At 42.4% G+C, this 13982-nt stretch overlaps 1 protein-coding gene across 11 annotated transcripts in view; it reads right to left on the reverse strand.

Annotated features, from left to right (window-relative positions):
• Nucleotides 1-1862: 1862 nt before the first annotated feature.
• LOC147033851 (uncharacterized) overlaps nucleotides 1863-13982 on the reverse strand; it is a 39987-nt gene continuing 27867 nt past the window's right edge. The window contains exons 1-14 of one of the 11 annotated variants that reach the window (XM_085871915.1): nucleotides 13512-13970; nucleotides 12082-12173; nucleotides 11536-11626; nucleotides 11388-11440; nucleotides 11076-11120; nucleotides 8770-8895; nucleotides 8530-8622; nucleotides 8033-8128; nucleotides 7238-7343; nucleotides 6027-6570; nucleotides 5690-5822; nucleotides 5218-5284; nucleotides 4825-4893; nucleotides 1863-2132 (exon numbers count right to left, since the gene is read on the reverse strand). In XM_085871915.1, the coding sequence (XP_085728041.1) occupies nucleotides 8117-8128; nucleotides 8530-8622; nucleotides 8770-8895; nucleotides 11076-11120; nucleotides 11388-11440; nucleotides 11536-11626; nucleotides 12082-12173; nucleotides 13512-13767 (768 nt within the window). In that variant the 5' untranslated portion in view covers nucleotides 13768-13970 and the 3' untranslated portion in view covers nucleotides 1863-2132; nucleotides 4825-4893; nucleotides 5218-5284; ... (2 more) ...; nucleotides 7238-7343; nucleotides 8033-8116. Of the gene's footprint in view, nucleotides 2133-4811; nucleotides 4894-5217; nucleotides 5285-5432; nucleotides 5530-5689; nucleotides 5823-6026; nucleotides 6571-7237; nucleotides 7344-8032; nucleotides 8129-8529; nucleotides 8623-8769; nucleotides 8896-11075; nucleotides 11121-11387; nucleotides 11441-11535; nucleotides 11627-12081; nucleotides 12174-13505; nucleotides 13971-13982 lie in introns of those variants that run through there. The other 10 variants (XM_085871900.1, XM_085871893.1, XM_085871927.1 and 7 more) reach the window with 10 other exon arrangements.

A 13982-nucleotide genomic window follows, 5' to 3' on the forward strand; every position in this document is an offset into this window, starting at 1 on the left:
TACCAATGGTGGAAAATACATCGTTCAGTTACACCAAGCTGGGAGGGACGCACTTTACATCGTGTTTACGAGTTAATGACTCAAACGTCTCAATGTGGAAACATTCACCCTCCATGCTAACTCAGGAAAACAAGTCAGTAAACTTGACCGAGAGAGTAACGCGTTTCACAAACACCAAGATATCAATCGATTAAAAGTCGAAAAAGGTAAAGGACATGGTCGCAGTGAGAGAGAAAAAAACCTCCCCCGGCGGCCATACCAGGTCATCGGCTTACGATTTTAGGCCGTGGGATCTCTCTCTGGCTCGGTCTTTCACCCACCCCCCCCCCGCCTCACAAACACACACACATACACGCACACACACAAAAGGGAAAGATGGGGAGAAGTTCACAAGCACAAACACAAACACAGGGGGACGAAATAGGGAATGTGGAAACACAAACCAGCACGGCAGAGGACAGGTACTCACGACTCGAAGCAAGGAGCCACCGTGACAATGCACACAACGTATTATTGGGCAGCAGGGGGGCGAGAGAGAGAGAAATGAGAGAGGAGGGGGATGGGAGAGGACGTATTCTGGCAGATGTGACATCCAATTGAATGTCCATCTGAAAGAGGCACACACGTTGATGAATCACCATGCCTGTGAAACTCCTGGATGACGGTTTATAGCTGGGTCAGGATTCAAACCCAGGCTAAACAGCTTGCCAGAGTGAGAGCAAGCCTGCATACGTCTCGGCTATCCTGCCCTGATGTGCCAATTCATTGCTTTGTTATTGCAACAACAGAAAACATTTTTTACTCATTGTACTCGTCTCATATATTTTACCTTCCTAACTTCGAAGATGTTCAGAGCACTCCACTCAAGCAAGCATTCCAACAAAACGGTTGAAGAAACTTTTAAAAACAAAACATGAAATTTTCGACATGTAAATGTCTTTGCCAAAGTGACTTCTCGTGCAATGAAAGAAGATCACAAAAAAGGGGAATCGTGGTGTAAAATAAGATTGCACATTTTCATTGAGCGAACCACCACACCACTCACCGCACGATATATCGCATGATGTTGAATTTTGTTTAAGTCGATCGATATATTCAGTGACAGTGCGAATCTTGAAGAGCACTCACCAAATGGCTTAAGCACTCAAGGAAGGACTCCATGAGTGTGGTTGATAAGGAATGGCTTGACAAGGGATTGCCGATCGGTTATATAAACACCATGCAACCGTTGATGACCGGAATGTCAAGTGATGTCCAAATTGGACATGTTAACACTTTTTATCAGTCTGAACTACTCCGAACGTCAACAAAGAAGTTTAAATTTTGAAATTCGGCTGAGATGAAGAGATTCTCGAGGTTATGGAATGTGTAGAAATTAAATAATGCCATGAATGCTGGCGTCCACAAGCATTGCAATGTCTCCAGTGATTCGTAGGTGTGATGATCAGGCAATCAATGAGAGAAGTTGGGAAAGTGGAAACAAATAAATAAAAACATAAATAAATAAAAAAATAAACTTTATCATTGAGAAACCGTTGTGGCCTGTTTTAAGTCAAGGAATTGTTGAGGAGGCCAAACAAAAATAGTGGCTTCAGACTGAGCTCTGGTGAGCTGACAGAGGGCTGAACAAGATGGCATGCCGCCATCTTGGTAAGACTCATTTTGGTTTTTCCTGATCAGCACCCCCTAAATTATCTTCACAAGGAGTGTTTAAACGAACCCAAACACCCAGTTTTCATTCATACACCACCTTGGAGCGCCTTCAGTATGCATGCGAAGTTTGTGGCTGCTCAGTTTCATGATTTTGGAGTGATGGAGGAGACGGACAGACGGACACATACAGACATTGACATTTATGAAAAGAGATTTTATTATTTTTATTTTTTGACAGGGGTTGGCCTGACATCAAAAGTTTTATTAAAAACAAATGCAGAATATTGAATGTCCATCAACCAAGCAGAAAGGAAATTATTGTAACGAGCTTTCAGGGAAAAGTAAAACATGAACTCAAGCTTTGTCTTCATTCATGACCTTTGGTGGAAAGGTGTATGCTGGAGAATCTCCTGAACAGTCTTTGTTCCATTTTGTCTCTTGAAAGGGACTGAGAACAATCTCTCGAAGAAGACGGTTTCCTGCAGGATTAACAATGTCGAATGAGTGCAAGTCTGTTACTGTTTCAATCAAAGAATGTAAATGAAAAATAATAACTTGATACATTTTCATTTCACAACCTCATTTCACACCACACCCATTGAAATCAAGTTTGACAAAACTTCACAATCAAAACACTTTCCCGATTGATCCATTTGGCTTTAATCGCCAATTGTGGAAATGAGTTCATGCTGACTCACCAGTACACCTTGATACCAAGATGGCGTTTGAACCGCAATGATACTTGGACCCGAAGTTGGCCTTCCAATCAGCGAAGGATATCAGGAGCAAGTTTCTGCAATGTTCTGCCCACATTTTCCATGCTTTCATCACTTACCAACCATTTGATTCGCTGATAAACCGTCAGGAAGGTTTCCAAATATAATTGTTACCTCTGCCACCAAAGGTAGGCGAGGTGATGTGTTCATCCCGATCTGTCTGTTTGGCTGTTTGTTTGCCTGTGAACAGGATGTCCCAGAAGGTTGTGGACGAATTTGAATGAAGCGATTACATTTTCGGTGAAGATCCGAATCCGACAATTTTTGAATTCTCAGTGATTTTTCATCGTTGACTGATCGATCTAAACCGATATATCGCATGATATCTCAAAAATTTCCGGACGGACTTGGACGAACTTTGGGGGATGAGTGGGATCGGTGAAAGAAGAAGACTATTACATTTTGGAGGACCGGATCCAGATGAAGGATTCAAAATCGGTGGAATACAAAATGTAAACTATTTTACCTGACAGAGGGATGCACTCCACCGAGTGCCATTCTAATTTTCATGACAATAAAAGTCCCCACATTACATCCCAAAGTCTATGTCATTTAATATTGTTGTGGTTGTCATCGGCCTTGGTCCTGAACCGAAGTTCAAGTCCCATTCTGGTTGACAGGGTTGAGGCCACACGACCGGACAATTGATGACTGAGTCTCGTGAGCCGCTAAACAACGGACACGACCGCCAACCGAGTTTGATGTTCCAAGAAAGGGTCTCTGTCCAACGTACCATGTTACCTTTGCAGTGGGAAGCCAAAGCCAATCAAGAGTCGTGCTTTGTGACAACCTCCCAATCTGATTGGTTCATGCCGAGCGACATCTGGCGTGTGGTACTTTGCAATTTGAAAAGCGTGACCCACCTTTGCCGATTGTTCCTCTCACCGGCACACGACCATGAGGAACCATGGACACAACTAAACAACTAAAAGTGACCAGGTGAGGACATTTGTTTTGAAGTTGTGTATTTAAAAAGGACAGAAATCAACAATAATCTCGCCTTACCCCTGCAAAACCCGAAACAGACCAAGCGAACAAACGGAAAGTCCTCAAATATCTAACGTTGTTCCCTCAGACATTCAACAGTCATGGACACACAGGGTGTTCCAAAATGACCCAGACAACTTTGGTTTTTCATTTATTTCGAACCACAAATGACATGATACCCTTTGGTTTATACGAAACAGAAACCATCTTCAAACGCTGTTTGGATCCCCAGAAAGAACAGTGGACGGATTTGTGGAAAAGAACATTGACCGAAGATCACACCAGAATAGTGGGAGGACAAATGAAGTGGGTTGGGAGACGCATCCATCTATTACCTCCGTCACGCATATCAATCCAAGCACGGTGCATGATGCTGATGCTCACATATACAAGGAAAAACCTGGAGTTCTGGTAAGGAATGTTTCACCCGACTTGGGTGTTTGCTCAACAATATATTTGTGTATTCATGGGCCCATGTGAACTTGTCTGGTGTCTAATACCACATTCACACAGGTTTGGTTCTGATTAAAAGGCTGCAATATCATCCCTCAATTAATGTCCACTTCTTAAAAATAAAACGAATTAAAGTGCAGATTAAATACAATGGTCCAGGATCGGAATTTTGTCCTCCCGTGAGGGTACCGGCAGCGCCACACCCCATTATCCAGTGAATCCATGAGTTTGACCTATTTGGTCTATTGACCTCTGACTTACAGCCAGCAGGGACATGAATATCACTGCCAAGAATATCTGAGACGGACGGACGGACTGAGACTTAATTCCATTGGTACCAGGTATCTTCGGAGAATCCTTGGCTATTGCTGGCCGGACTTTGTGTCCAACGAGCGGTTACTGAGAGAGACTCAAATGAGATTTGTTTCCTGCATCGTCTGTGAGCATCAGCTGCGGCTGTATGGACATGTGGCTCGTTTTGCTGACACTGATTCTGCTCACCAGATTCTCTTAGCGAGGGAGTCTCATGAGTGGAGGAGGCCAATGGGCCGACCACGTGCCTCGTGGTTGCAGCAGGTTGATCGGCATATCAAGGAGATGGGGATTGGTCAGGCATCTGCCTGGGGGATGGCCAGACGGAGGCCCCTGGAGTACCGGCAGAAAGTGGACGCAGCGACGCGCTGCTCTGGCGCATGCTCCCACACCTGACCTGACCTGCCCTGTTGATATCCAGGATGTTTTATCCAGGATGATAAAATCAGGATGGTTTCCGGCTTTAGTTCCAGACCACTGATTGGCTGGTTTCCCTCCAATCGGCAAAGCTATGAGTTGGAATTGGTGTGTTCGAGTCAGAGCCAAGCGACCGATAATAAACAATTCAAAATATTACGATTGTTGCTTCAAATAAATGTGGAAGATGTTTAAGCTTAATTTGTTTTTCACCTCTGACTCTCACCTCTTGTCCAAGCAAGTTAACGCATTCTCATACTTCGACTGAAAAACCAGCGTCTTGATTTCTCTCCATCTACAAGCAGCATACAGTTTATCACAAAAGGTTAAAATATATTCAATTAAAATACATTAAGTAAATGGCATAAATGTCCAATAAAATTCCAGATCCAATCTTCCAGATGGGAAAGTTTATCTTCTGTAATTGGTCGTGTCATTGATTACACAAGAAAAACTCCAACAACCATCCACAATGTTATGAAACATTGCACAATGTATCGTTTTTGTCCCAATCTCTCATTGATGAAGAATCAATTTTTAAAAGTTAAAAAAAATCCTCAGATCCAGATCTTCACCAAAATCACATCAATTCGTGTGTTCATGTTGTGTCCCAAAGCACCTCTGCTCTCCAGTCTCGCAGGTTCATGCAACATGTCTTTGTCTCCCTGTTGATGTCCTCGGCCATTCTGTGAAAAACCAGGATAACGTCGAATCACAGAATCAAGGTTGTGGAACTCTATAAACAATTTGGCATTTCTCTTTGGAGCACTGGAACCATTGACTATCTATGAACATTTTTGGCACGACAAAAGTTTCCACCAAGTTTCCTCAGACCTCAGCACTCAACATCGCCTTCGGAGTGAGTGGAGTGGAGTGGAGAGCTGTGGGTGATGAGCAGTTCTCCTCACATCTGGTTACTGGTGATGAATAACTACACATTCCCAGTTGCACGATACAAATACAAAATGGACATCTCCATTTTCCATAGCTCATCTCCAACGATAAACAACAGAATTGAAAAAAAAGTCAACAACTTGACATGACAGACAATTAACTTGTTCCACCTCTCCCCTCTTACCACATCCACATACCAATAATTCCTCGAGGAAGAGTTGTTTTCCCTTTTCAGTTTGGAACAAGTGTCATATGATGGGTCTTCATCAGAAACTATTCCTGTATTTTGTCCATTTAGTGTTGAAATCAGAGGCTGCGCCACACAGGAACCTGCAACATATCAACAGGGTTAATGAAACATCCTAAATGTAACTGAATAATAAATAATTCAAGATGTACCCACTGCAGTTGCACTGCAGATAAACAAACACTGGTCCATGAATTAAATGAAGTAAGGATGTCAATTTCACCAGATGGTGTCTGATGACAAATGCTCTCCAGGGAGTGGTGAAAATACATCACTGGAATAATCACCTCCACCTGTGCGCTCCTTTTTGAAGGTAGACCAATCCAAATAACGAGTGAATCTGACTTGTTGATGTTCACTATTCACTCCTTCCTCAAGGGGTTGTGTTTCTACCTGCTGGAAAAGCACTTCAAGATAGAGGAAGAGCACTCATGAGGAGAGTTGAACATAAAATAAATAAATGAATAAGTACGTCACACGTAATCGTCATCCAATGTTCCAGCATCCACCTGGACATCATCGACGGAAACCATCTCACAGCTTCTTGCACTCCACCTCACCCCTTGACCCCAACACCAAGCCGACTTACACACGAGTTGCTACACTTATACGCGAGAACAGAGTTGCGAAGTGGAAAGCCGACTTACACGCAATATATCACCGAGTAAACATCGAAGGAGATGAGAAACTCCCCTTGGTGGTGAACATTCATAACCTACTTGACAGAACCTTAACCACTTGAGAAGTGTTGTTGCCTGCTGCAGGGTGCTGATGCAGAAATGACGCTTGAATGACAGCGTTGGTAGCACAATGTATGACCTTGGAAAGGAACTACAAATGATAGAACAATTTCTCCTCTGTGGACTTTTGCCTGAACCACGCAACCTGATCACACCAACAACAGCTAAATCAAAGGCAAATGTATAATGATGGAAGACAAACAATTGAAGATATAAAAAACACACAAATATCTCCTTTGTGATGCCATTATAGACTGGAAAGAGCAATCAGAGATTGTAGACCGTTACCAGAAGTATAATGTGGTGTTTGTGTACTGGTGTGTTATTTAATTAATTGGAGACAGATTGAGAACTGGCACTTTATAACTGCTGGTTTCTCAACGATAAAGCGCTCAATTGTTTTTCAGTTTCCTCATTCATATCATCAAATATCTGATCATCACACCTTCGAATCGCTGTCTTCACCACTTTTGTAAATGCCGTGGTTTGAAAGTTTGGATCTTGGATCGATGTTATGCATAAAATGATATTATCCATGATCTACTCTCACGGACTAATTGGAGTGGATAATCGAAACGTGATTTTCATGATGAATGAAATGATATGATTTTAGGTTTGAGGATTGGATCACGTGGACTAAATAACTGTCTAAATTTGGAGTGAAATCTCAAAATGTAACAACAGAAGTGATGTTTGGGGTTTTTGTGGGTTTGTTCCATCATCGATCACTTTGCTGTCGCTTGCCAATCCAGATGTACCTTTTCAACCATCCCTTTTGTTGGAGTGCTTGCTTGAGTGCTTGAGCCACTTGGAGAATGCTCCACAAGCTTCATTCTCTCCATGGCGATACCGTGGCTCGGTTCTCTGTCGGAACATCCCCAGGGTTCAGAAGGCACAACAAATCAGAGAATTCGAGTGAGTCAAGCAATAGGACAAGTGAACTGCGAGTAAGAGAGAATTGAAAAATGTTTTTAGTGGTAACAAAGCAATGAATCTCCACACCACGGCAGGATGGTCCGAGAGGTACACACACTCTCTTGAAGCTGTTTGGCCTGGGTTCAAATTCCGACTTGGCGATAAACTGTCATCCCAACGTTTCACAGGCAGGGTGATTCATAAATGTGTGTGCGTCTCTCGGATGGACGTCAAACTAGTTCACTCTCCCCCACACCTCTTCGCTCTCTCACACCCCTCATAATAAACCCATCAGTGAAGCGACGGGTTGTATTTGCTCGTCTTCCAATAAAATGTTAATTTGTTTCACATCGAATCTTTATTTCCATTTGCATGTTCCCATCGAAAGGTGGTGGAGTTCAGGGTGCTTTAAAGAGATTGGGAATCACGAACAAAGTTATCCAAAGAGACAAGATTAATTTTGAAAAGGTAAGAATAAGGGCACAGGTATCATTTGGAGTGACTCAGAGTCAATCTTCCCACCTCCCTGCACACCCGCTCCTCACCCCCACCCCTGCACTTTAATGTGGGGCAGGGAGATGATAAGTTAAGTCGTATGCCAAGCATTATAGAAAAATAAAAAATTAATGAATACTTACACTGATGAATGTTTTGTCCTGCGATGGTGGTGAACCTTGGAACAGGTGCATGACTTGTGCATGCCCTGTTCCTCCGTGAAATACTTATGAGAATGGCTGCAAACAAGAAAAAACAAACACGACCAATAAACTTTCATCCTGAGGCTTTGCACCAAAGAGTGTGTCATCCTTTGGAGGGGCATTAAGCAGGGTGTTCCATTTGCTTGAAGTTGCTGGTAGATGTGAGAGATTCCTGTTTCCCTTCTTAAAAGAGATGTCCATTGTGTACCAGTCCCATGGCAAAATAAAACTTTCATAACATTTTAGTTTCCCAGAAAAGTAATTTTAAATGGTTGACAAAACATAAAATGCAACCTTTAAACAATATTGGTTGTGATAGCATTCTTCAACTCAAGTATGACGCTTTATCAGGAACATAAATATCAATGCGATGATTGAAAATATGATTGTTGTTCAGAAATATTCGTGAAAGAAATTGACAGGAAAGTTATTTGTACCTTCGTCTCGCTCCTGACCAAGCGAGCCCGAGCATCCTCATAGTTCTGCTGCAACACCTGCATTTTTACTTCAATAAGATGTTTGTTTTCCAGCTGCAAACAGCACGCAGTTTATTACAAATTATAAAAATATATTGAGTGAAACCTCAATAATACACACATTAAACCTCAATCACATGTCCTCCCAAATTACATGATTCTCCTCCATAAAGGAAAAAGGATGATGATCACATCATTTACCTCTTTCTGCAGGTCCTGCACCATCTTCTCAGCATTACGCATTTGAGCAGTTCGCATTTCTACGACCACCTGAAGGCTGTTCACTTCATTTTCTAGATATTTCATGTGAGATGAAGGGGAATTTGTCTGTAAAAGAGGATGAAGTCGGTGGGAAACAAAATAAGTTGAGGCAGTGATCAAGATTGGACCAATTATAAGCATTATGTCCTCGTTAAATGGGTATCACAGCGACCTTCGTTCATACACCTCTCAATTCCTGAAATTGGTGTATTTCTATCCTTGAATGAAAAAACTCTTATTTGATATTTGTGTATTTAGCTCATCGACAACGGAGTGAAGATGAGCTGTTAAGGCAATCATGATGTCCTTCAGGCAGTCAGGTGAAGGGTCCATAAACAATTCTTCATTCATCCCCCCCTCCCTCCACCAGATACTCTGAGGTGGCTCAACAGATCATTTTGAAACTCGGCATGATGGTTAATGACACCGATAAGGAAAAATAACACAGCCCTGATTTTCCATCAAGGAGGTGAGATAATTAATTAACTCAAAATATAGTCTATGTTTGAATGTCCATCACATGACTATCACGTGACCCAGATTCCTTCATCTCACGGATTGTGAATGAAAAATAGGACCACTGGACCTGTTACTAATCTGGTCCCTGGCCTGATGTTGCAACCAAAATCTGGTAGCATTCTGAATGGTGCATCTGGAGAAGATTTTGAAGGATTTCACGCGATTTTCACAAAGTTGACTAAGCCAGCCATTTTTAACACACTTCCGGTCACGTGATCAGCATGACTTCTGCAATGCAACATCCCCACCTTGGCCGAATGTTTCAACCCAAATCTGGTAACATTCTGATTGGTGCATCTGGAGAAGAAGATTTTTGAAGAAATTTACGAAGTCGGACATTTTGTGACCAGAATGTGACATGTGACCAGAATAAGCTTTGCGATTCCCATTGCCAGTTACGAGAGGAACGTTGCTGCCAAATTGAAGCCGGATCGGACTTGCGGATTGGCTGGAGAAGTCAAAAAAGGAGGTCGGACAAACGGAGCATGATTATAACACCTTATATGGAACGTAAATTCCAGATAAGGCAAAAAACGAAATTGGGGAGATACCCCTGGGCGTTCACGCCCCCCCTCCCTCCCCTCCGTGAACACCCTCAGACTCAGATTTTTTTTTGATGTCATCAACAAGCTTTCGTTCATCATGGGTGATGAAAGTTCCGGTCAAGTTTCTTTGGAATTGTGTGTAGTTTCTAATAAAAAAGCAAATAACTATTTTGGGGGGTAACCCCCCCCACCCCCATCAGCCCCCTTTTTTAAAATGTTGAGGACAAACTTTGTTACACCTCGGGTGATGAAGTTTGTGGTGAAGTTTCACCGAAATTGTGTTTGCAGTTACAGAGAAGACATTGCAAGTGTTTACTTCGAGACGGACGGATGGACGACGTGCCATCCCACAAGCTCCCAGGACTACGTTCCAGGTGAGATAATAATCAACAAACTAGAACGATACTCTTCCACCGAAATGCCTCCACCCACATTATTACATCATTATAATACTTGTACCAAGTTTGACTTTGATCCCTTCAGCTGTTCAGAAGTTATTGTGGAAATAAAAACTTATCACTGACGGACGGACAACCTGAAAACATGAAAATAAACCGAAAACACTTTGGGATAAATCCGAAACGACTTCGTCTGGCATCAAAAAGGATTTTTCATCATTCAATTTAACCTAATAATGAAATTTGATCTTAATCAAAATTTAATTTCATCTGTTGATTAAATTTTAACCTCAATGTCAGGAATACCCTCTTGCTTTGAAGAACATTAAATCAAGAGGGAGCGGGGGGGGGGGGGGGGGGAGGGATGACATTCTTTTTCGTCCATTTTAGACCGCATAGATCCAACAGACCGCAACAACGTCGTCGTAGTAGTAGTAGTAGTAGTAGTAGTAGTAGTAGTAGTAGTAGTAGTAGTAGTAGTAGTAGTAGTAGTAGTAGTAGTAGTAGTAGTAGTAGTAGTAGTAGTAGTAGTAGTAGTCATAGTTTTGTTCATAGTAATGGTTTCATTTAATGAAACAAACATTCAAATAAAGAGAACTCAGAAATGGCTGTAAGTTAGTACATTGTAATCTACACTGATGGAGAGTGAGGAGAACAGAAAGCAAGAGAAGGATCAGAGAAAAGGTGAATTAGCACATCACAAGGTGGAAACAGAGATGAGGTAATCATGAGAAAAGGGGGAAACCAGGTGAATGGGATGAAAGAAAGAAAGAAAGAAGGAAACCTCATCAGGGGAGCCAGGCTGGAGAAGGTTCTTGAAAGTAGAGAACTAAAAAACATGAACTGTCTGAGATCAAAAGGCAGGTACAGGTGTTCTCATGTAAAATTAACATAAAAACAGGTCACCAGGTCCATCTTGCATCGAATATCAATCGTAATCACAAACAAAATCAGCAGAATGGTGTTAAAGAGATTCCTTTTTGAGTAACTTTGTCGAGGCTCATATAAAGAGCTAAAATATACATCCATAAAAAACGAGCACACTCTTGTTTGCTGAGAGTGTTTTTATCTTCTTTGATGTGAGTGAAACTCGTACCTGAAAAGGAAGCTTTCGCAACTCTGCATCGTGTTGCAGCTCAGCCCTCAGTTCTAAAGAGATAAAGTAATTACAAGACAAGTTGATGATGAAACTTTCTGTGACAGAAATCAAAGAAACAAAATAAATAATTCTCAAAACAAATTACCTTCTCGTGCACACCTTCTCCATGCTTCCATTGAGGACTTCAGTGAATCGATTTCCCCTTGGAGTTTGACATTTTGTAAAATGTATTCTTCCTGCAGGAGGTCAACACGTCACAAATGTAACAAGATTCAAACAGAAACAAAAGGTGCAGAGATCAAGGTCAAGCCTGTATTTCTGAGCCCAAGGCAGCTTTGGGTCAATATGTTCTCAGGAGGTCAAACAGAGCACGGATGGTTCCCTTGAACCTCAGTGTTCAACATCACCACGAGAGAGTAGTGGAGTCCAGTAAAGAGTTGTGTGTTCTCTTCAAACTGACACAGAGGAGGTTTTTATCACGTGTTCTTCCTGGTGTTGAAGACTCCACATTGCCGGTTTACACAACACGACACAACACAAAACGGACATCTCCATCTTCCACAGGTCATCTCCAATTATGAAGAACAGAATTGATAAAACAGACATTACATTAAATTAACCTCCTCCACCTCCACCCTCCTCCAACCACCATGTATGAACAAGGCCTCAAGGAAGAGTTGTTTTCCCTCACCAGTTTGGAACAGCTTTTACATGATGTCCCCTCCTCACAAACTTGTTCTTGATTTGGGACCATCTTTGTGACAGCGTTCGGCACAGAGGAACCTGCAATGTACAAACAGGGATCATCAAATATCCTTAAAGTTATCGAGTAACAATTCAAGATGTAACCACTGTTAGTTCACCATCAATAAGTTAGTAATTTCAACATCAATTTCTGGAACCAATGTTTGCTTTACCAGACGGTGTTTATAAAAATATCAAAACAAATGGTTTCCTTTGTCAGAAATGAAGCCTCTGATGGGGCTGGCAGGATGGGTGAGAAGTACGTACACTCACCTGTTGGACATCTCACCTGGGTTTGAATCTTGACCCAGATATAAACAGTCATCTTGGTGTATCGCAGACAGGGCGAGGCTTCAATGTGTGTCGTCCCTCGGATGGATGTTAAGCTGGGTGTCCTATCTGCTAGTATTAGTTTGTGGTTACTAAAGAGCCCACAGCATCTGTTGTAACGTTTTCACCGACATCCGAAACAAGTTATTAATTAATATTCTGACATCATGGGGAAGACAAAGGCAAACCACCTGGAGTCATCATTTCTATGGAGATTTTTTGCAGATCTGACTTGTATATCTGACTTTTCACAAATGAAAATCATGTTGAAAACACCTTCCATTCCAGTTTCATGTATATCTGACTCATCGTCTCTGAGTTATCACGAACTTCGTTTTTTTATTGTTTTCGACCAGGGTTCATTCAAAGTCGATCTTCTCCGACAGTTTTCATAGGATCCGGCTGGGAATGTTTGACAATATGACTGAATGTTCTGCCCACAGTCGGTCGTGGCCCGATTCTTGATTTTCGAAAAAATAAATTTGTTATGATTTTTCAGATATTTCAAAGTCCCGTTGCTAGGCAACCAAAGGGGCGTCAGCAACCAGAACCGACGTGCCACAACGAGGTCATAAACTGGTCCCACCACCCAAATTTCATCAAAATCGAACAACTGCAAGGGGGTCAAAACCCGACAAACACACACACGGACAGACCGACACCACGACCAACACATAAGGGGAAAATTATTATAATAGAATCAAAATTTTTGAATCGAAAAAACTTATTTTTTCGAAAAAATTTTTTTCGACTCGATCGACGACTCAACATCCAGAAGGAGAACGGAACTCGGGAGAGAACACACCTCCACCTGGCTGAACAGTTCACCTGATGTATCCACCGACAGGGTGGATCTGGATCCCAACCGAAACCCGAACCGAACCAATCCTTCCTCGTCACACACACAACCATCCACCACGTTTCCTCATAACTCGTCCACAACGATTTGAGAGATCGAGATCACACACGAACAGGGATGAAAACACAAGGTCGAGTGGACGCAGGTAACAACAGGTGTACAAGTTCGAGTTCAAAACTTACCTTCACCTGGGAACCTTGAACTCCACGGAACACCTTCAGTGGTCTTCCCACCATCGCAGGACTGCGGGCTTCGTCCGTCGTGTTCCTCCTGAACCTGAGGACTCCATTCGACCTCAGAGGAAACATTGTCCCGAGAACCGGAGGACGATGTACAGGAGAACATGGACCTGAAAAACCCCCCAAACCGGGACATCAAGGTCCCATTGGTCCTTCGGTTCCTCCTCCTCTCCTCACGATCGGGTCTCGACCGAAACAAAGGCATTGTGGGTATTTTTCCCTCAGGGACACACGGAGACACTCACAGCGCGTCTGCTCGGGTCCGGCGGTCAGGAAAAATGGGGGTTAACGGTTTTAGCTTTATGACGTCATAAATAACTGAAAGGAAGCAGAACAACAAAAATTAACGAATTTTCATTTGAATTTCGACCAATCAGAGGTCGTGATTCGCTGCACGTGATCAGATACAGACAAGATGGC

This window comes from Eptatretus burgeri, chromosome 1 (assembly GCF_056783735.1).
Source record: "Eptatretus burgeri isolate ZD-2024b chromosome 1, Ebu_testis_v1, whole genome shotgun sequence".
Lineage (NCBI taxonomy): Eukaryota > Metazoa > Chordata > Myxini > Myxiniformes > Myxinidae > Eptatretus > Eptatretus burgeri.